At 40.7% G+C, this 20,960-nt stretch overlaps 1 protein-coding gene across 7 annotated transcripts in view; it reads right to left on the reverse strand.

Annotated features, from left to right (window-relative positions):
* The window catches only part of THRB (thyroid hormone receptor beta), a 129,538-nt gene that overhangs the window by 49,355 nt on the left and 59,223 nt on the right, over positions 1 to 20,960 (reverse strand). For 5 of the 7 annotated variants that reach the window (XM_035317155.1, XM_035317148.1, XM_035317150.1 and 2 more), the window contains one exon: positions 3,185 to 3,249. In XM_035317155.1, the coding sequence (XP_035173046.1) occupies positions 3,185 to 3,191 (7 nt within the window). In that variant the 5' untranslated portion in view covers positions 3,192 to 3,249. Of the gene's footprint in view, positions 1 to 3,184; positions 3,250 to 6,119; positions 6,176 to 20,960 lie in introns of those variants that run through there. The other 2 variants (XM_035317151.1, XM_035317154.1) reach the window with 2 other exon arrangements.

Below are 20,960 nucleotides of genomic sequence, written 5' to 3' on the forward strand. Positions count from 1 at the left end.
GTTCAGCCTGGAGAAGAGGAGGCTGAGGGGAGACCTCATCACAGTCCACAACTTCCTCGTGAGGGGAAGTGGAGAGGCGGGTGACCTATTCTGTGTAAACACCAGTGATAGGACCCATGGGAATGGGGTTAAGCTGAGGCAGGGGAAGTTTAGGCTGGACATCAGGAAGAGGTTCTTCACTGAGAGGGTGGTTGCACACTGGAACAGGCTCCCCAGGGACGCAGTCACTGCACCAAGCCTGTCTGAATTGAAGAAGCATTTGGACTGTGCACTAAGTCACATGGCCTGAATTTCTGGGTAGACCTGTGCGGGGCCAGGAGTTGGACTTGATGATCCTTATGGGTCCCTTCCAACGCGGGATATTTCATGATTATGAGAAATGACTGTGTCCATCTTGGACTTAGTGCTCAAACTGCAAGACATGTATTACGTCCAGCTCTTTGCCTACAGAATTATAGTTTCATCTCAATGTTTGGCCATCATACGAGTTAGGTGTTACATGTATGAAACTCTTTAGGCAACTTTATACTGACAAGCACGATATTTACAAAACCTGTAGGTTGCACTTTTCACTTTTCAGCTTCTAATGTCATTGAGTACACAATATTAGGTGCTCATTAACTCCATCTGCATTCCTGTGTGAACTCTGTTTTGGTTGCATTTTAAGAAAAAGCACGTGTAGTTTGGACTTCATTAACTCAGTAATTATTTTTCAGGTTATCTCTCTGCATGAAAAAACATACCTTGTGCATTCCTTTTGCTTTTTATTTTTCATTTAATTCTCTTGAAAAGTAGGGGCTTCTACACTTCTGAAATCCTTCCATGTTTTCCCTAACTTTGAAGTTCCCCAAACGATTTTGGAAAACTTGAACTCTCTCGTTATTTAAAGTACATACAAATACAGAGATGTGCCACTGATACGTGATTTTAAAGTTGAGACGTCAAAATACACAAAATATTTTTCCTATGGCAACTGCAAAACGTAGTAGAGCTTAGCTTTACTACCAAGGGCCAAATTACACAATCTTCTGTCAGAAAAAGTTTTGTGGATTGCACAAGAAAATGGAGGCTTTTGGGCAGTGCCTACCAAGAGAAAAATTCTTACTGCAATAAAAAATGGAACATGGGCAGAGCAATTATGTATCAAAAATCAGAATACTACAGCCTATTATTTTAGGCAACTGGTTTGGTTTTGGATGCAATTCTCCTCTCTTATTCCAGTAACTCAGTAATGGAATCTAAGCTTTCCTTCTCATTCATTAGGGATCGAGTCCTGTCTGGCTCCGGATTGTAGTATTTATGCAGTTTTTATAGTTTGAAAGATTTTTATTTCAACCATGTTTCTTTTCATATTCACACTCATGTAGGAAATTTCATTCGTATAATGAGAAACAGAAAATATAAACTGCTCAAAATGAAAAGTGCTGGACATCTACAGCTGTACCAACAGCCATCTTCTACAATGAACCTTTATTTTTTCACACTGTGATTATTTTCTTTGCACATATTTGATCTGCCCACTTCTTTCTAATGCAATGCCAAAAATGTAGGCTCTTCCAATTAGTCTCTGTGTTTCAGTGAGCTTAACAGAGCCGCCCTGCTCGGATGAAGTCCAGGGGACAGGTCTGGTTAACATGCTAGTGGGAATTCTCCATGAAACCCCACTCCACAGGAAGCTACATCCCAACCAGATAAGGTGACGATAGAGCAGGTACGCTGCATTTCCATCCCCATCTCCTGCCATCACACAGCACAAGCTACTAATTACTCCCTCCAAAGCCATAGCAAAATTATGCTCTGTACTAAAAGGTCAAAAAAGGCAGAACATGAGACAAAAGAAAGCACATGGGAGAGCTGGAGAGAGTGTTGCATGTCAATGCTATAAATTCTTCCAGAAATAAGTATTTGCTAAATGAAATTGTTATGCCTAGACTGACTGCATAGCAATGTTAAAAACCCTCCAGTGGGTCCTGCCAGTGAGGATAGAAATTCCCTCCCAGCCCTCACGTGGTGTGATACTAATCCAGAGCCTGGCACACCTATCAAGGTTCAGGTAAATTTATTCCACCAAAAGCCTCAATGCCACCTGCCTCCACCTTATATTCATTTGCACCAAACTTCTGCTTCAGACAACAGCAAAGAAGCCGTAAAAACAGAAGTCAAATATCACCTCTTTGCATTTTTTTCCAAATAATTCATTTTACTATGTATTTACTAATATTCTGTTTTTCCCCATAAATTTTATTCTCCATCTCATATCTAAGGACCCAAAACTTAAAAGACCAACCCTGTTGGTTAATACAGCTGTTATCATTTGCTGGTCAATAAAAAAGAATGGGAACGGAAAGGATATTTCATCTGCTCAGCCAGTAAAAATAAACTGTTCCTTGAGCAAAACACCAGGAATCCAGTCTTGTTTGTTACCATTTTCTCTACGTAGAACATGCTGCATTTTACAAGCAGGCTTATAAAAGGTCCCATGTATGCATATTTCAAGAGACAAATGCCACTGTCAAACAGTATCAGCAGAACATTTTCTTTTCTTATGTGAATACTAAAACATGTTCTGGAAGTCGGAACCTCTCTGTACTTTTTCCTGTCATAACTGCGTGTTTGTAGACATCCTGTTCTTGGATTAGAATATATATATATTTTGACAAAGCTAATTCATGTATAGCCTTCAAATACTTTAAAACTGACAGGGATAAGGTGGTGAAGGAGACCTAAAATGGTTAATGGTCATTTCACTCTGGATCTTCAGCCCACCTGCAGACCTGGTCAATTATTATCTAAAGAGTACTTTGTAATCTATGTAAAATGAAATTGACTGTCTCACTTTGAACCTCTGAGGATACAGCCACGTTACAAAATAACTTAAGCCAACCTACTCAGCAGAAACTGCCACTGTACTAGCAGCTTCAGCAGAAAAGTTGAAGTTCAAATGTGTGCATACAACAAAATTAAACTTGCTTTCTGAAGGAAAACCAAATAGGATAAGAGTTTCAGGAAAAAGTTGGAGAAGATTACTGTGTCCCAATCTCTATGCTCTGGGTAGAGGAAAGACTTAAATTTCCAGCAATGTGTTCAGAACTTGTGAAAGCACTATTCTGCAGTCAATATTGAATAATAACCACTCCAGAAAAGCAAAAATCATTGCATAGATGCTCTTACGTAATATGATTACCTGACATACTGCTGGGAGTTATAGATATGTAATCATTCTCGTTCTTCTTCTGTCACCAATGTCACCTGCCAAGAAAAGGAAAAAATCCCACATGTAATACATCCATAAATGCATATCTGTAGAACACCATTAACATTTAAACAGGACGGAACATTTTGGATTTTGAATACCATGGGGTCCATGTTTACTGGCTTGACATAGCCATATTAAATTCAGTGCACCTTGCTAAACTGCATGAAGCAATGAATCCAAGTCCAGGGTCCAAAACCAGGTGGACTGGAGGAGCTGAGGGTAACAGGACTTTGGAAGCAAGGTCAAAAAGCTGACAGCTGCAGAAAAAAAATGCTTCTGCCCACTTTGTGGAACACTTTTCCCTATTTCTTTTAGAAGTTCCTTTAGGTTTAATATGGAACTTCAGGAACAAATTCTTTTCTCTTACCGTTTCTAATGATAGATGCAGATTATTTTCAGCTTCAGTAACAACAGAGGATTCAAAGGAATTAGAAATCTCTGCCTACAGTTATACTGATTCTTCTACAATCATTTGAAAAGCTATTAACTTTTACAAAGTTTTGAGACACCCAGTAGTCATTTTACTCATTTGGTAGAAAGGTAACTTATATGTACTTAGCTTTTTGAACTTGTAACTTAGCTTTTGAACGATGGCATCTTCTACTTTATTAAAAAAATAACTGTAGCTGTGAGGACCTAGATCTGTTATCCTAAATTTGTGGTTTTAATATTTAGATTATCTTCTTTCTTGTGTCCATACATGTATTGTGTACACTGAAAACCACCGATACCAGTCGCGGCATCTTCATTCAGCAGTAGGTGTATTTACACTAGCCGTACCGCTTTTCAAAGAGAGGTTTCACAGGCGGCATGCCCTCATTTGGGCATCTCAGCCCAAAATACGGAGTCCAGTTTGATGACCCCAGCTCTCTCTGTGGTTTTAGGACACAAATCCAGTCCCAGCAGAGACAAGCCTCCAGGTATTACTGCAGTGCAGTGACAAAATCTAATTAGAATTTTTAACTAAGAAACACTGGGCCTCACAACTGAAACAACTAATGGCAATGTAAAACCAGTCAACCTGTTGTGATCACCAGGAAACATGTATCTTTTCATGGAACTGGCATTTTAAAGGGTAGGTAGAATCTCTTTGATTGTCCTGAACATTTTAACAATTTGTCTTCTTTCAGTTCTTTATTTCTCCCTGTACATTCAGCACCACAGCCCAGTCCGTATTTCCTCTCAGCCACTGTCTCTTCACACCAGGAGCGTTTCCCTTCCTCGTCCTTGAAATAAATATCTCCCCCCAACAGCTGGCTGAAAGGACATCAGGCGCATCTCCTCTATTTAGGCACAAACTACGAAACCAGAATTAGAAAGCAGGTGAACGCCAGCGACCGCATGTACCATATAATTAATGTATCTGGGACGCAGCCTGGCAGTTTCACCTCAGCTCATCAACCCCCTGCAGCCCGGCAGGAGCACAACAGCAAACCCCGCCGAGGACGGGGGGGGGGCTCGGCCGCGCCCCGGGCACCTGAGGCACCGCAGGGAGCAGCCCCACGAAATGGCGGCGGGACGCCCTCGACCTCTTCAGGGGCTCGAGGCGCGGCCCCTGCCCCTCACACCCCGGGCGCTCCTCGCCCCTCTCCTCGAGCCGGGGGACAGTCGGCAGCCGGGTGCCCGGCCCTGCGGGTCGAGGCGCCGGGGAGAGCCGTGAGCTGCCCGCCGGCCCTCCCACAGCCGGCCCCCGCAACCACCCCCGGCCCCTCCGGAGCAGGTCCGGCCCGGCCCCGCGGCGCGGCGCGGCGGCTCCCCCTGGCGGCCCCGCGGGAGCCGGCGGGGGGCTCCGGCTTCGCCCCCTGCTCCAAAAGCCTCTCTGAGCAGCCCCTCCTCCCCCAGCTTGTTTCTTCATCTTTTCCCCCCTTCCCATGCAAATTTCGACCTTCTGAATTAACAGCTCTGTTGTCCTCCCTGTAATTTATTCCCTATCTCTTCCATCACTTTATGTCTCATGACATTAGCCAGGCAGATCTGGTAAATCTTTAAGCTAAATTAATTGCTACTCCAATATTCAGCATTGCTTCATGACTGAAAAAAAACAAACAAACAAAAAAAAAAAACAACAAAAAAAAAACCACCCACAACACACAAACCTTATTGTTTACCCTATTTGTAAAGCAAGTGAAAAGTAAAACCTACTGAAAGTTTTACAGCAGAAATTGCTAAAATATCCTCCAGCATACACACTATAATGTATTTTTATCGCCTTGTCTTTCCTTCCAAGCAAACTACTCGAGACCGTGTCTGGGCTCTTCTCAGAAAAGACAGCATCTCCTTAAACTCTTAGGGGAAAAGCAAATACTCTGCTTGATATCTGCCATGTACAAACAACACAACCAGAGCCAACAAGATTTTTCTTTTGCTACTGACATCTTGTGGAAATTCATAATCCTTTACAGCCTGTCCATCAAAAGAGTAAAGAGGATACAGATTTAGATCAGGCCCCCGATTAGAATCAGAACCTGACCCACCCCACCATGTCATGGGACCCCAAGAACCTCAACAATAAGCCATTTCCCAGAATTTAATTGTGGTTTGGTGACTCAGTGACACACAAGCGCTCTTGAAGTAAACAATTGACTGTTTTAAATAAAAATTCTGCCCCTCCTGTAAATAATTAGTTACTAATCCTAAAATTATTGTTTTTGTGCCAATCTATTAAAAATGAGGGGGAAAAAAGGAGAAATATAAAGTTCCTCAATGAATTCTGTATAAAGAGAAAAATTCTAGCCATCCTGGGAGTTTAGCCATTTTTTCCCATGAGATCAGGATTTGGCATGAAGGCAGTTGTCACTTGTGTAAAAAAACTAATTATGAAACAACTGTAGGAAAAGATAGTCTTTTGTTTAAAGCATTATACCAACGTATCTGGCTTTGGCACAGTCTTCCTGTGTCCCACAGCTCAAAATGGAGAGCGTAGATCCTCTTTTTCTCCTCCTATTTTTGTCTATAAAATGAATTTAGTGGAACAGGTTGCAGTGGTACTGTGTGTATCTAGCAGCACCCAGAGCAAGGAGATCTCCACTACATCAATTCACCAACTGCCAAAGTAATCGCAGTGAAAGAGCCCACTTGTAATACCTGCTTCATACCTGACAGCAATTTTAATAAACTTTTCAGAGTATGCTTTTAACCGGCACTTCATATGCCAAAAGAAATTTCCTACTTTTCCTTTAATGGAAGGTGGCAGATCAGTGGAAACACTGACTATTTTTTAATGTATTTACGTATTATTATTCTGTAAATTATTTATCCATTTTGGTATCCAAAACTTGGACTGTCTTGTGAGTGCCCAGCACCGTGCACTACTTTACACAAGCAAGAAGAGTAGGCAGTATCTACATTAATTATAGCAGATCCCCTTGAAGGCATAGATGTGGACGGTGTTGGTAGAAATCGGATTCTTTTGCAGAGTCTACAAATCAAAAGCCTGTGATCAGACAGGACTGGGAAGGAGTCAGATGAGTCATCGGCGAGGCCTCTATCACATCAGGCCAATCATTTCTGGGAGTCTTCACAGACTTTGCAGATTAAGTTTCTCTCTTGCCAGAAGTGACAGGATTTTTATGTTTAAGCTTTGATAAACACCACAGTGAGCAGCGTTCATTAGATTATCTTTTATGTGTTGAGCACTTGTTTGCCCACAACGAGCTAGCCAAGGTCTCATGGCTCTGAGTCACAAGCCCTGAGCATGCCGGACTAAGTCTCAGCATCCCGCATGATCTCCCTGCTGGACAGCCAAGGCAGCAGCTTGGCAGTGTGCTCCTTCTCCATCACTGGAGTTCAGCCCCAGTTTTCATCTTCTTTAACAAGGCAGCCCTCACATTCACACTGGATACCTCAAAGAGTAGCAGCGAAACAATCATTCCATTCTTAAACTGAGCTGTGCTTCAGACCTACAGCCCTGTACTAAGAAAAGAATGTTCCTATTTTGTCCCAAATCAAAACCAAAAGACCCATCTTTGAGATCTTAATCTCCTCTGGCTAGAAAAGGTCGTGTTTGAAATTCATTCTCAGCCTTCAATCCAGCAAAGATGTCAAGCCATATTGCCAATTATTGTGCTTACTTTCTTCTCCCATAATGAAAGGTGATTAACCAATTAACATTAATTACTGTGGTTAAGTGTTCTCCCACTCTCACCAGGTGTCTCCTCCTTCATACAAATGCATTGCATTAACCTCTGAGTACACAAAAGGGTTGTGCTGCTCTGGCACTGAGGGTGTTTTCATCCCTGCCCCCTTGCTTCAGATGTCAATAAAGGCTGCCGCTCTCTGCTAGGCCAGTGGCACAGCAATTCTCTGGTTTGAATCCTAATTCCTGTCTGCAACACGAACCATGCACTTCTTGGCGGGCCTCAGACTTCCTTTCCACGTTGTCTTTTCCAGATGTTACATAGGAGAACTGGGGTGCATTTACATATGATGGCTAGAAGACTACAAGGAAATGGGAGATGGTGAGGGAAGCACCTAAGACTAAGAAAATGGCAAACAGAATAATAAATAGTGACAACTAGAGAGAGAGAGAAAAGTGCTGAATAAGTAAATTTGAATCCCTTCTGCTTGGAGATTCATGTTTTTCTGAAAGCATCTTTGATTGACTCTTGAATCTGGAAGTGCACTTGGAGGCCTTAGCTGAAATGAAATTACAGGCAGGTGGATCTCTCCCACATGTTCAAAAAAATGGAGAGAAAAACAAATGTAGGTCTTTAATTCTGTTATGTTCATCTCTCGATTTTTTTGGAAGTCAGCTCATGAATGCATGAGGTGACGCTAGTATGGCATCTGAGGGCATCAGACTGATCACACAGATACATGCCTTACTTAAGGGAAAAATAATCCGAAAGCCAGCCAGCAAGGAGAGAACAAAGCTCTTGCTAAATCTCAAATACCTAAGTAATAACACGAGTAATAGTCAAAGGCAGTAACCAGTCAACATTTTGAGATTTAGGATCCTGACCTTTATGAGGATGTGACGGAGGACATTATAGCCTTCATGGGCTCTTGCACCTCCGAGCAGAAATTGCACTTGAGCAAGCCCTGCCCTGAGCCCAGTCACCTCCAGGCTGCCTTTGCCTTTTCAAAGTTTGCTCTCACATGTCCTTTCCAAGAAGCAGTTTTGTAACGTGCTCAGGAAGCTTGGAGGAAAGCTCCAGCACCGTCGGACCAAGCGTGCTGGGATGCCATCCCCTCCTACTCTGCCGTGGCATGAGTTATGGCTCTCTTGTTTTTCTTGGGGACTATCTCAGCTTTGCGGTGCTGAATTACTGGATGTGTCATCTGTACTTTTTGTTCTGCAAACTCCCTCCATGAAAGCTGCTCTCACTTTAACTTAATTTTTAGTGCAAAATCTGAACTAATAACCTCAGGAAAAATGTCAAGGTAGTTTACAGACTGTAGTGGTGCCAAACTGAACTTTTACATTTGTTTTCAGCATGTAACAGGAAAGCAAAATTCTTATTTTTGGAGCGGAGTAATACACAGAATTTTGTACTGATACATATTCAATAGAGAACGTACCAGGCCATGGCTTATAGTACATAATACCTGTATAATGAGCAAGCAGTATCTTTTCCCTTGTAAAATACACCAAACAACTGTGCATCATACAAAAAAATAAAAATCTATATAGTCTTTGAGATTAATTTAATGAAAAGTACCCATCAGAATTGGCTTGTAGACACAAGTTCAGAAGCAGACTTTTATTCATGTTTTTTACTCCTAGCTTAGTTCAAGCCACAAGGATATTAAAAAAAGTGCAATAAAGTACAAAATCAAAAATGAAGTGCATTATCCATATGAACATTTGCAGTCTATCCTGAGAGGCTTTATCAAAAAGGCAATGAATTACTGAGTTTTCTGATATGACATTCAGTAGTTCCATGTAATCCTATCTTTTCTTTCTTAACACAGAACTGTGACTGATTTTTTACCTTTCAGGCTAAGAATTTCTTATTTTAACTTGCTTCTTAAGCACTCTAAAAATTGCTGAGCAGTAACAAGCTAAGATTATAAAAACTCTGAATCAGTCAGGATCTGACCACAACATGATATGTGCTCAACAGTTTGCAGTCTTCAGCAGCTATTTTAAGAGCATAAAATCCAGAAAATTATTATATGCAGACAATGAGTCTGATAAGTTATAATTGTAACCTCACTGCTTTACAGGTTTTTGAAAGCACTTGGGTTTCAACAAGCAGAACTGCAGGATGAACAATGTTAATGCAGATAATGCAGATAATGAAATAATTCCTCTTGTAGTCCCACACCAGTGAGACTTCAGTTCTGGCATACTGTTTGCAGGACAGGCTGAATAACAAAGCCATTGTGCTGAACATTACCTGCAGAAAATGGAGGTGTCCCAACAGCAGCACAAAATGCTGCACTGCACTGCAGCAAGACAAAAGTCATTTTTATGTTTCCATCAGAGCCTAATGTTTTATTATATCCCAGGAAATGTATCCTTTCATAAACTAATGGAAAATATAATAATTGGTTTTATTTTGGCCATAAAAGAAAAGTCTGCACAGCAGCATTAGTATTTAGCATTTCAGACAGTTCTCCAGTAGTCTGACCACACCAGAAACACAGGCACATAAGAATCATGAAAAATATGCATGGGAAGACTGCAACCTTACCTTTAAACCACCATCAAGCAGAAAACTGAGTTAGTGATCTTTCTTTCACCCGCCATTTCTAGAAACCAGAAGTTATCTCACTCACAGAGTATCCCCAAGCACTTATAATTGATCATCACGGCGTGGAGCTGTTGACTGGCCCTACAATGCATGCACCCTAAGAAATCTGCTTATGTTCAGCTTCATACTGTGTCAGAGCAGCACAGCATAGATTCCTCTTTGCTTTACTTCAAGCCCTTGCAGAAATGTCAGCAAGCTCCTGTACCTAGCACTTCCCTTTGGCCTACTGAATGTGTACACAGGAGGGCATAAGAGGAGCACAGAACTGGAGGCAGCTCTGCTTAGCCACTGCTTTGATAACCACTGTTTTGCTTTCACAAACCATCTCTCTTAAAATTTAGCTCCTTCCACAGGACCTGTGTCTCCCGTGAGGTTGCCATTGATCAAGGAGTCTTGCAAGCTGCATGAACGCCTCCTACAGCATACAGGAATTACAGAAGCACAACAGCAGAAGCACGCTTTTGCTGTTGTTTGCAGTGGGGGTGATGAAAACTTCATACCTCAGTGCCTATCATATTAAAGCCTAAAAAAAAAGGGGGGGGGTATTTGGAGCATTAATGCCAAATATTCCCTCTGTGGGACTTTTTAAACTTGAAGCGCTACAGTGAAAGCTATAATAGATTTACAAAAGAGTAGCTGATTTGTAACTGTACCCTGGGAGATGTTTATCGTTAGAGATTTAGCTTTAATTCCGAAAGACCTCTACATATTTGCTTAAATATCCAATTGAGCAAGGATCCTGCAGGGCTAATGATGACAGAAAAGCAAAAGGGATTGCATAAAATGCCTCATATTTAAGTGATTATTCCCGTGTTTTTTGAAGAGCGTTTGAGACACTTCATGGCTTACATGTTCATTGTCCTGCGTATGGGAGTTTCATTCAGACAACAGCTTTGACGTAAAACTTTTCTTGTTTTTCTGTTTTGTTCTGTCAACTCAGGAAACATTAGCTCTCACTGAAATTTCAACAAGGGACAGTTTATCTTTGATGCTAATTTCTCCTATTACTCATTGTGAAGCGTGTATTAGATGGTTGTCTTGAGTTACCCAGTAAATCTCTACAACTGATTAACTGAAGATAAGCCCAAAGATACTAAATTTCAAAGACTTCTATTGAAACTGGTGATTTTCCACCCTCAATGTGATATGAATTAAAAAAGATGTTTTCTAAATGTCATGAGGGGAGGTACCCGTATGAATCTTGTTAACAAAAATGAAATTTGTCAATGCATCGCATACATGCAGTGCCTAAAACAACAACAACAGCAAATAAAAATAATAATAAAAAAATCAGTGAAGCAGAAATGAGTATATTCCAAACTAGAAATGTCACTCTCATGGATGGGGAGAAGCAGTACCCTAAAAATTGGTACTGGCATTTGTCTGAGCTCTTTTCAGGGGTTCAGATGTGAACAGCAGAATTAATGTAGCTTTAGGCTTTCTGCTTTCCTTAACCAGAGCTTTAGAGGTTCCCCACTTGGTTTCAAAAAGAAATTCTGAATAATGAAAAATCATTGCCTATATTGCAGTCCTTGAGTTACAGTCTGCAAATATACAGAAGTTTGCAGAAACCCTTGGAAAAGAAAACAAGAGATGCGGTTACAGCTATGGATTTAGGCTCATGAGTTTTGCATGTTGCGTGACTTGATGAGTTTCCAAACATGAATCTATTCATCCTAAAAACTGATAGCCAAATTGTAAAACCATTGAATTCTGAAATGTTCAACATAGATTCCAGACCTGAAATCCATAGCTCAAATTCAATTATAATGGGGGAAAAATATAAAGAAGCTTATTTTCAACAAAATTTAGGTAACAGTTGAGAACAAGAAGTTAGATGTTTTCTGAAATACATATCCCTAATCAATTGTAGGAAGATAAAGATGAGATAAAAATCTGCTCGGATTGTTTCTCAGTTTCTAAAGTCAAATGGGTGGTCCCGGAGTGTTCATCTGCCACTGAAGAAGCAGCTCAAAGGAAAAGGGCATTAAACAGAAGCTGGGACAATGCTATGCACCAGAAGAGGACAGCACCTTTCTGGATGTGTACGTTCAGGCCTTATGTCAAGCAGTAGGGCAGGTAGTATCGCTGAAGGCAGCACGAGGGCAAACAAGAGACACGAAAAAGCATCAATTACGGAAGAGGAAGGACAGACAAGCACAGTTAAATGATTACGGGACTGGACTGACATATATCAGTTCAGAGTTAACTATGGCTTGGCCAAGTGACAGGAAAGCGAGCACATGATGACCACGTTCAAAAGACAACATGGGATGATGGAAGAATGTGACTTATGGGAAATTCAGTTAAATTATGCTAATGGTTGCTGGTGGACATGTAATTAGGTTAGAGGGCAGCTATATTTAAAAAGTATTCCTGCCTGGTTTTAATTGATATTTTGAAATGGAGAAGCCCATATTGCTATTTCTGAGGTTTACCCAAAAGCTTATTTTTCAAAAGAAAAATTCAATGACTTCAGTAACAATTAGGCTCAAGCTGAAGAGACCTTTCTGCAAGCATTCCCTCTGAAATTTCAAAATACAAAACACATGTTTTATACATACATAAATATATTTTATAATTATTATAGATAAATAAAGAGTTTCAAGTTACCTGGCAATAAGCTGGTGGTCATAAAATATGAATGTATTAAAACTATCTAAATGCCCATTTGCTTATGGTTTTGGGCAGATGGGAGTCATGGAGAGAAAGAATGATACTTGCGAAAATGAAGTAAAAGCTCTTATTTTGCTGATTTTAACAGAAAATTGCTTTCACCCTCTCTAGCAGGGTGCAGCATTGCATGAAGTTAACCGGATTTCAACTGAGGATTTTCACAGGTCAGAAGTTACCTTGTTCAAAGTCCTGTCCCTTTTTAGCCTCGCTTTTTGAGAACAAACACATTATGGCATATTTCCAACTAAATAATTCACTCATTTAATTCAGGCAGAGTTTTCCTAAGAGGTGTGCTCTAATCTCAGCCACTCTTCAAACTGGTTTTACTGACCTTATTGGGGCCCAGAGCACATAGCAGAGAGGACTACTACTACTACTGCTACTTCATCTCTGCAGAGGCATATATCCTAGCACAGAGTAGACGCATTATGGATACAAGCCTTCTTTTGGGTGCAGGCTGGAGACAAACCACGCAGCCTCAGTGTTAACAATGGCCTTTCAGTATGTCTGATAAAACAGTGATTTTTTTAAGCCTATCTTCTTGTTTGCTGCCTCATTTACAGCTAACAATAACAGAATCAGACCCAGAAATTAAAAGAAAAAGTTTAATCGCTGATGATTTCGCTATCTCTCCCAAGCAAAGAACAAAAGTCCACAACCTTTTAACCTTTTCCATCCTATTTGCTAATTACTTATTTTGTAATTAACCCATTATGCATCTGTCATTGTATTTTAAATTAAATCATTTTAATTGCTAGTAAGTAGGATCTATTTAGCTCCTGGTATGGTTGCATGGGGTCATGAATGTGGAGCTGCTGAAACACAGTTACAGGTGGCTCTCTGCAAAACTGCTGAAGTTGCTTAAGATAAAGACGAGTTAAGCTGCTTTCCTTAGGTGATTTAAAATCTAATGGCACATTTCCAATGGAGAAAAGTTTACTGCAAATATCAGGGGGCATTTTCTTACTCTTGTATACATACATCGCATTGGGCACTATTTTGTTTCTTGAGGGATAAAAAGGAAAACTCAGGAAAACACAATTCATTATAACTTTTTCAGTATTTAGATCCTCACGTAAGAGGAGAGGCACTAAAGAGTGCATGGTGTATGTTCTAGAGAATGGCGATACGAATTGGTAAGGTTGGTCTTCCCTTTAATACTACATAAAACTAAGAATCTGGTACGGATGCCTTGGAAGTGAGAATATGGTCCCAGCAAGACCAAGTCCACACGTCTGCTAAGTTACCTAAACATAACTATGGGTTACCTCCATGGGCAGCACACCTGGGGGTTTCATCTTGTCATGAAACAGGGAAGCAAAGTGGTGACTTTAAAATTTGTAATAGCCTTTGGAGAGCCTTCAAGGCATCACAGCCTGTCAGCGAGAAGCCATCAAAAGCTCAATAAATAGTTAAACTTGTACAGAGCTGAATGATGACATCAGAAAGCTTACATTTGATTAGGAGAGTGGAATAGGGGCAAAGATGCAGCCATGGAATTAAATCATGACTCAGATGTTCCTGATAGCTGTATTCTGAATATGCTTAGCATTATATGACCCATCTTGAAATGATGGGGATCTGAGCAGGCATGCTAGAAGCTCGGACTGATAGAGAAAACCAAATTACTGGAAGATAATGACTTAGGAAGTGGACAGCTCTGAGGGCAGCCTGTGCATCAGTGCGCTGAGACAGTCTCACACTGGACAGAACCCCAAAACAGGCCCAAGCCTCCAGGAGAGTGGCAGGGAAAGAACAAGGAGGGAGAAATGCATTTGTAAAGCCTTACTCTTCACTCCTTACTATGCTTGAGGTTTGAGGTGGACATTTGCAGCTCTTCTGGTTTGCCAGTCATTGGCTTGGTACCCTGAAATCTTTCCAGCTTCACCACTGCCTGCATTCATCCCCTATCAGAGATAGCGTATTGGGACCTCAGGCACGTATTTATCAGAGCAGTGATGTGTGAACAGACACACTTCCCAGAGAACACACCAAAAATTACATGAGGGAAATCTTATCCACCCCCTTCATTAAGCTTACTAAACTCTCAGTGCTACACTGCCCCAGTACTTCGTGATGGCTTCGTGACTGAGGTCTCATCAGGGTGCCAGTCTGAGTTTCTCTGCTTTCCTGAGTCCGCAGGCTGGACTATGCTTTTCTTTTAAACCACAGTTCCCTTCTCTCCCCTCCCTTCATGCCTTTTTCTCCTCCCTTCCATGTTGCCCTCGTCTCTTCTCTCCTTCTGCTCTAGTTCCTTGCTGTGTTTGTACGGATGTGTAGCAGGAAAGCTGCACGGTGCATCTCCGAAGGAAATCAGACCTTTCTGCCCCGTCCCAATACCTAACGCCAAAGCCACAGCCCCGATTACTCAATGTTTGTCTACTGCTCGTGCGTACCTGTCACTGGAAGACTAAATCCTCGACGAACATAGCTGCTACAAAGGGTGATGACTGTTCAGAGAGAGCTCTCTTTTAAAATGCCAAACCCAAATGACTTTCAAAGGTTAGCAGGAAGACACTGAATCTGACCCCGAATGAAGGCCCCGGAGCAAGGAGCAATAAAACGGGGTGTGCACCCAGCAGCACAGCATATTGGACACATTAAAATATTTTAGAGTTTTCTGTTCTAAAGCTCTACGTACATGTATTGCACAAGACATGATGGAAACTGGTACTTTTTCAGTGGATTTTATTCCTGCATTTAGTGTCATCTCTATTTAACTAACACACAGTTTGATTTTAGCCAGGCACTCAGGGACAGCTTTTATGCCTCTTGTCTCAGGAGATGCAGAACGGGATGTCATCTCTGCACTGCTGATAGCAGGCTTCCCCTGATTTATCTCAGCAGCATCACGTGGATATTGAAAAGGACAGTGGAAATTCTTGATCCCACAAGTGATACGCCTGATGGGAATTACGTGGATTATCTGGAGCCATGCTAAAAAAGCATCAGGGACATCATTTTCCTTTTGCTTTCTGCAGTGTCTTGAGCAATAAAATATTAAAAAATGACACACCAATCTAAATTAAGGATGTAGGCAGCCTCCCGTCCAGTGATGGGAAGGAGCTAATCTATCAGAACAACTTTAGAATTAATCAGTTTCATAAGTATTAATATATGGATCTAATCTACACTCAATGCTATCCAAATTACCTTGTGCTGAAAGAACAAGTTCTGTATAATGAAGAGAAACAAATGAAGCTCAGAGAAAAATAATTAAAGCTGGGAATTGGAATGGGAATTGGAGTCAGCACTGCTTTGTGTTCCGTGTTGAAAATTTATTCTTACAGTAACCCAGCTTCCTCATCCAAAGGTGGAGATGATAATACTCACCTAAGTTCCAAGAGTACGCCACTAAGATCTACAGATAAGCCATCAGGATTGCTATTATTAATATTGTGTATACTTGGCATGCTATTCCCCTCCCGCTCCCCTCCCCCCCTTTTTTTTTTTAAAAAAAAAAAAAAACACAAAACACTTCAAAGCAGTTTCACAGATTTCTGGTCTACTTTGTTTGGGGGATTGTTTTTAAGAATAACTTTTCTGAAGTCTATAATTTATTTACTACATTTGGGCATATCTTTTGCCACTGACTTTAATTCCATTTTACAGCTTATTAGTTTTATGAGATTTTGTTCTCTTTATGATGTGGAAACACGGTAGCACAGTGTTTGAATGAACACCAGTTTTACTAACCAGCCAGATTTAGCAGGCTATTTCTTGTTGTATCCTATAAACACAATGAGCAGCCAATCTGATATTTAATGATGCAAACCATAAGCAGAGGTACTATTCTGTGCCAAGATACAGTATGTGGCAATTGCAAAAGCTCATAGTGAAATTTCTGTGGAGAATAAAAAAAAAAAAAAAAAAAAGGAGCATGCAGTTTCTGAGTTGTTCTTTTGTGGGAATCAAAGCCAGGTATCTTTAGAATGAGAAGCAGATACATAGATTAATTAGAAAGCCCCCAAAGGTATTAACAGAATGAGAGAAAACTTCTTGTCCCTTTAATCTGTGGAAAGTATCTGCAAACAACTGTGCTTGGTTGCAGATAAAATAAATAAATTATAAGAACAGGATTCATAGATTTATTTTCCTGTTCTGCCATCAACTAGCTGTCATTCAGACTTTGTACTGAATTATAAAGCAGTTCAATTTTAAAGGTAAACAAAAAATGTATTGGCTTCTGAGATTTTTTTTTGTATCTTTATTAAGATTCTTCAGTAACTTCATCAAGTTCTTTATAATGACTTAGAATTAGGATTTTCTTTGATTATGCCCTACTCCCTTTCACAAACCTTCTTGTATCTCTTATAAGTTCTTTTTTTTCTTTCTTTCTCTCCCCTCTCCTTGAAAACATCTTTGTGCATCTGTACTAAGTGAGATTTTTATACCGTTAGGATTTTCTGAACAGGCGCAAGAACTACAGCTTTATTGTTCATGGAACATATTGCAGTGCTGTCCTTGCACACATACAGACAATAAAAAGAAACAAGTCTTAAAAATTCAGAATGAAAAAGCAGAGTTCCCAGTAATGACCTGACATACAGTTCTTGAGTGCTTGAAGTTGACAGTACTGGATCATTGAAAATATTTTAGTAATACCGAAATACATCTTCTCCTGAACAAACTGACATCACTATAATCCATCAATTTGCAGGAATTCACAACCACACAGGGCCTTATTTCTCATCTATTGTGGTCAACAGCTACAGCCAAAATACGTGTCTCTCTTCCAGTCCTCTTTTTTTTTTCACTCATAAGTCTGTTGACTACATTTTACATCTATTTCTTCATTTCAGTTTTATTACTCCTTGCGCTTGTTGTAGTTATGGGCTACAACTCATGAAACCCTACGGAGCTGTAGAAAGAAAGACTCCATTCAATTCTCCAGGACAGATTTAAGCTGTCACTGTCAGCACCAGGATATCTGTCAGTATTAGTCATCCTGCCAGCATTAAGATAATAAGAGAAAAGATAAGGGTCTGTTCTACAGCCCACAGAAGCAGAGGGAGTCTTTCTGTTGACGTCAGCTATTTTGTACCATGTTCCTCTAGCATGGATTAGGACACAAAGAGTAGCTCCTCGTGCCAAATTTCATACTTACTTCTTCATGTGCACTCAGTTTTATTGAGCAGACTCAATAAAGTCTACTGGGACTGCCATTCCTGCAACCTTTATACAACTTTTACCTTACTTTATGCAGTCTATCTGGGCAAGTAGCCAGGCCTTCATATTTTACAAAGGAAAGCCTTTTCCTCTGCCAGTCTGAGTTTATTCCTTTGCCTCGCTCTTACTTGCTGTACTTCTTTCACCAAGTTCAAAGAGGTTGGTCCTTTGTTGGATAATGTATCCTTTGGAAGCAACAAAACTAGCAGCGACGTGGCTTTTTCAAAGCCAGGCCCAAAATATTTGTCCACAGGACTACCTCATTTAGGGACATTACCTCTAGGGACAAAGCTGCCTGCCTGCTGAGCGCCATGGCCCAGCTCCTCTTTGACACCTTGCCAAATTGGCTCATGCCTCTGGTTTTCATGCGAGCCGCTGCCCTCAGCCATGGATCACGTGGCAGCCAACGATACTCCAGCCGCCGCTCTCACATTCCCATTGCCATACACAAAGTTTCTTTTATTTCTGATGCTGGAAACGTATGTGGATCCCAACCCACACCTACCTCCAACACCCACCCCAGGGAAGATGCTGGGCAGGCAGAGCAATGCTGCCCCTGCCCCCTGTGAAGACACCAGCCCGCTGGGCAGGCTGGAGAAACTACAGATGTGACACCAGGCATTGGCAGACACGACAGCCACCAGTGTGGGAAGCTAACAGAAGGTACGGAGAGCTGGATTTCACCAACAGGTAAAGGGGAGCTATGCAACAAGTGGACAAGTGTCACAGATAAGGGAAGGGGAGAGTAGGGGACCCACTAGGTAGCACAACCTTGCAAGGCCAGCAGGACCCATAACACCATATTTTACCGTGATTACCTAGGTAATGGTGTCTGAAACACAAACTGGGTATGCTGCCATGGTGGTGCCCATGCCAGTGCTTACAGCATCAGCCTCATCCTGATCTCATCAGCCGAAGGAAACCCTCTCCCACCACCCGTGTCATCTCCCCAAATGGCTGCAGCTAAACTGACGGAGCCAGTGGCACTTTTACATTGGCATTGCTTCATACATATTGGGGACGTTGCCAGGATAATTTCACCAGCTAGAAGGGGATGATTATTTTTCTGTGCCTCTACACAACATATGTATGCTGGCAAAATCATCAGAAGTCACTTCACTGCTCGCCTAGTCACAAAGGAGTTAGCGCCTTCAAATTAAATAAGCAGCAGAATGGGTAATGAAATTGAATTGCACATACACACACAAAAAAAACCAACAGCAAATTCTACATGAAATTATTGCATTATGTTGTAGCATTATATTTTTGTGGCAATAGGGAGTTGGTGAAAAAAAGCCTTTTCCTTTCAGATTCTGTTTTTCCACTAGCACTTTTTAAAAATAACCTTTAGATCACTTTCCAGTTAGTTTCATGCAGATATAATTTTCCTTGCAAGTATTACTGTCTTTACATACTGCACAAATTAAAGGAGTACATAACATATTATCCTCAGAGATACACAAAACCAAAGCTCCCCAGCTCAGAACATAGACCACTGATGCTGATCAGTGAAATAACCAAGGCTTAGATTTACAGCAGACAGATGTGCTGCTTGATTGCCAGCTAGACTTCTGAATTTCTGCTTCAAAGATGAAGTGAGATACCAGAGAGGAAAAAGAATTTGTCTACAAGTGTCAGTATCCTCCAAAATAAAAGGGGCGTCCTACAAGAAGAAAGATGGGCTTTTTCAGTAAGGAGAAGCCTTAATAAAATCCAGAGACCAGCTTGCTGAAAGAAATCTGACTGGCTCCACACCAATTCATCCAGAGTGGATGTAAACCCAGAAACTTCACTAAATGGATCATCTCTTACTCACTGCAGAGTGTTTATGATAAACAATTCCCTTTCCTCAGACACCGTGACTGAATAGCACCTCCTGCATTTATATCACATTTGCATTTACACCAGAGCAAAGCAGTACTGAATGCTACAGTGGAGCACTGAAGAATCCAGCCATTCCTAAGAAGAATCTTGGATACTGGATATTCACAGATGCCAGCATTTTTTATTTTTTATTTTTTTGGTTAGCAGCCTACTAGAATATTTAACAATACAATAGATTCTTTTTTAAACACACACTCATGATGAGGGATATTTTATACATAGTCCACTTTTCAATAGAAGTAGGATTCTAAACTGCAAAAGAAAAAGCTCCATTTGCTGGTATTTGTGCATTATTGAAATAGACAATGGTTTGGAAGTTGGTTGTTGGAAGAACAACCTACATGCAGTGTCAAAAAATCACATTTGCAAGCTAAATAAAGTAGAACAACCTGCATGCATTTATTTTATTTTTTATTGTTGCACTTGGGAAGAAAACTTTCGACATGCAGGTCAAACAACTTTTGTTTCTCATTAGAAAGTATTGAATTCCCAAGAGATTTTTAAATCAAAGAAATCAGATGGAAAAAAAAAAAAAAAAGTTGCACTGATTTCATTTCAAAAAAAAAAACACAATATGTTGAATATATGGGTGACTGCCCATCAAAAGATGAGATTTGCAACTGAAACACTCCAACTCTGCAAAAAGTAAAAACTGACAAGCAGTCTGATCCTGAATCACAGCCTGATCCTGTTCCCATTTAACTGGAGAGAACTTCTACCCACTGTTTATATTCTTTCACGGAAAAGCAGCAAGAGCTTAAGACAGCAGGCAAGGTAGGCAGCAGCCTGGAGCAGAAAGCTGCCTACACCACCCAGGAGAAGATGGAGTGCAGCGCTCATTTGCAATTCCATAACCCTTACTAGCACACCGTCTCACAACTCAAATGCACTCAAAGGCCTTCATCTGGAATTTTACAAGGATACGAGCACATATCATTGACAAGTCTCAGCTGTTCTGGAATTGGATAGCTGATTTCTGCAATACACTTAAAAAAAATATTAATACCATGTACTTCACCCCGTGAAGAAATCAATGCTTTTACATATTCACCAAATGATCCCTCACTCGGTGCTGGGGATTATTTGTTTCTATTTGTTCTTTCACAGGTTATGGATATTTTGTTTTGTTCTGTTTTTTAAATCCATGTAAAACAATTCTAGGTTGATATCTGTACCATGCTGCACAGACTTCTCCCAGAAGATACTGACATTTTTCTAGCTGCAGGTTTAGGGAATATTTAAATATTTTATATAAGAAGAACAGTTTCAGCTGGGAT

The sequence above is a fragment of the Oxyura jamaicensis genome, chromosome 2, assembly GCF_011077185.1.
Source record: "Oxyura jamaicensis isolate SHBP4307 breed ruddy duck chromosome 2, BPBGC_Ojam_1.0, whole genome shotgun sequence".
NCBI lineage: Eukaryota > Metazoa > Chordata > Aves > Anseriformes > Anatidae > Oxyura > Oxyura jamaicensis.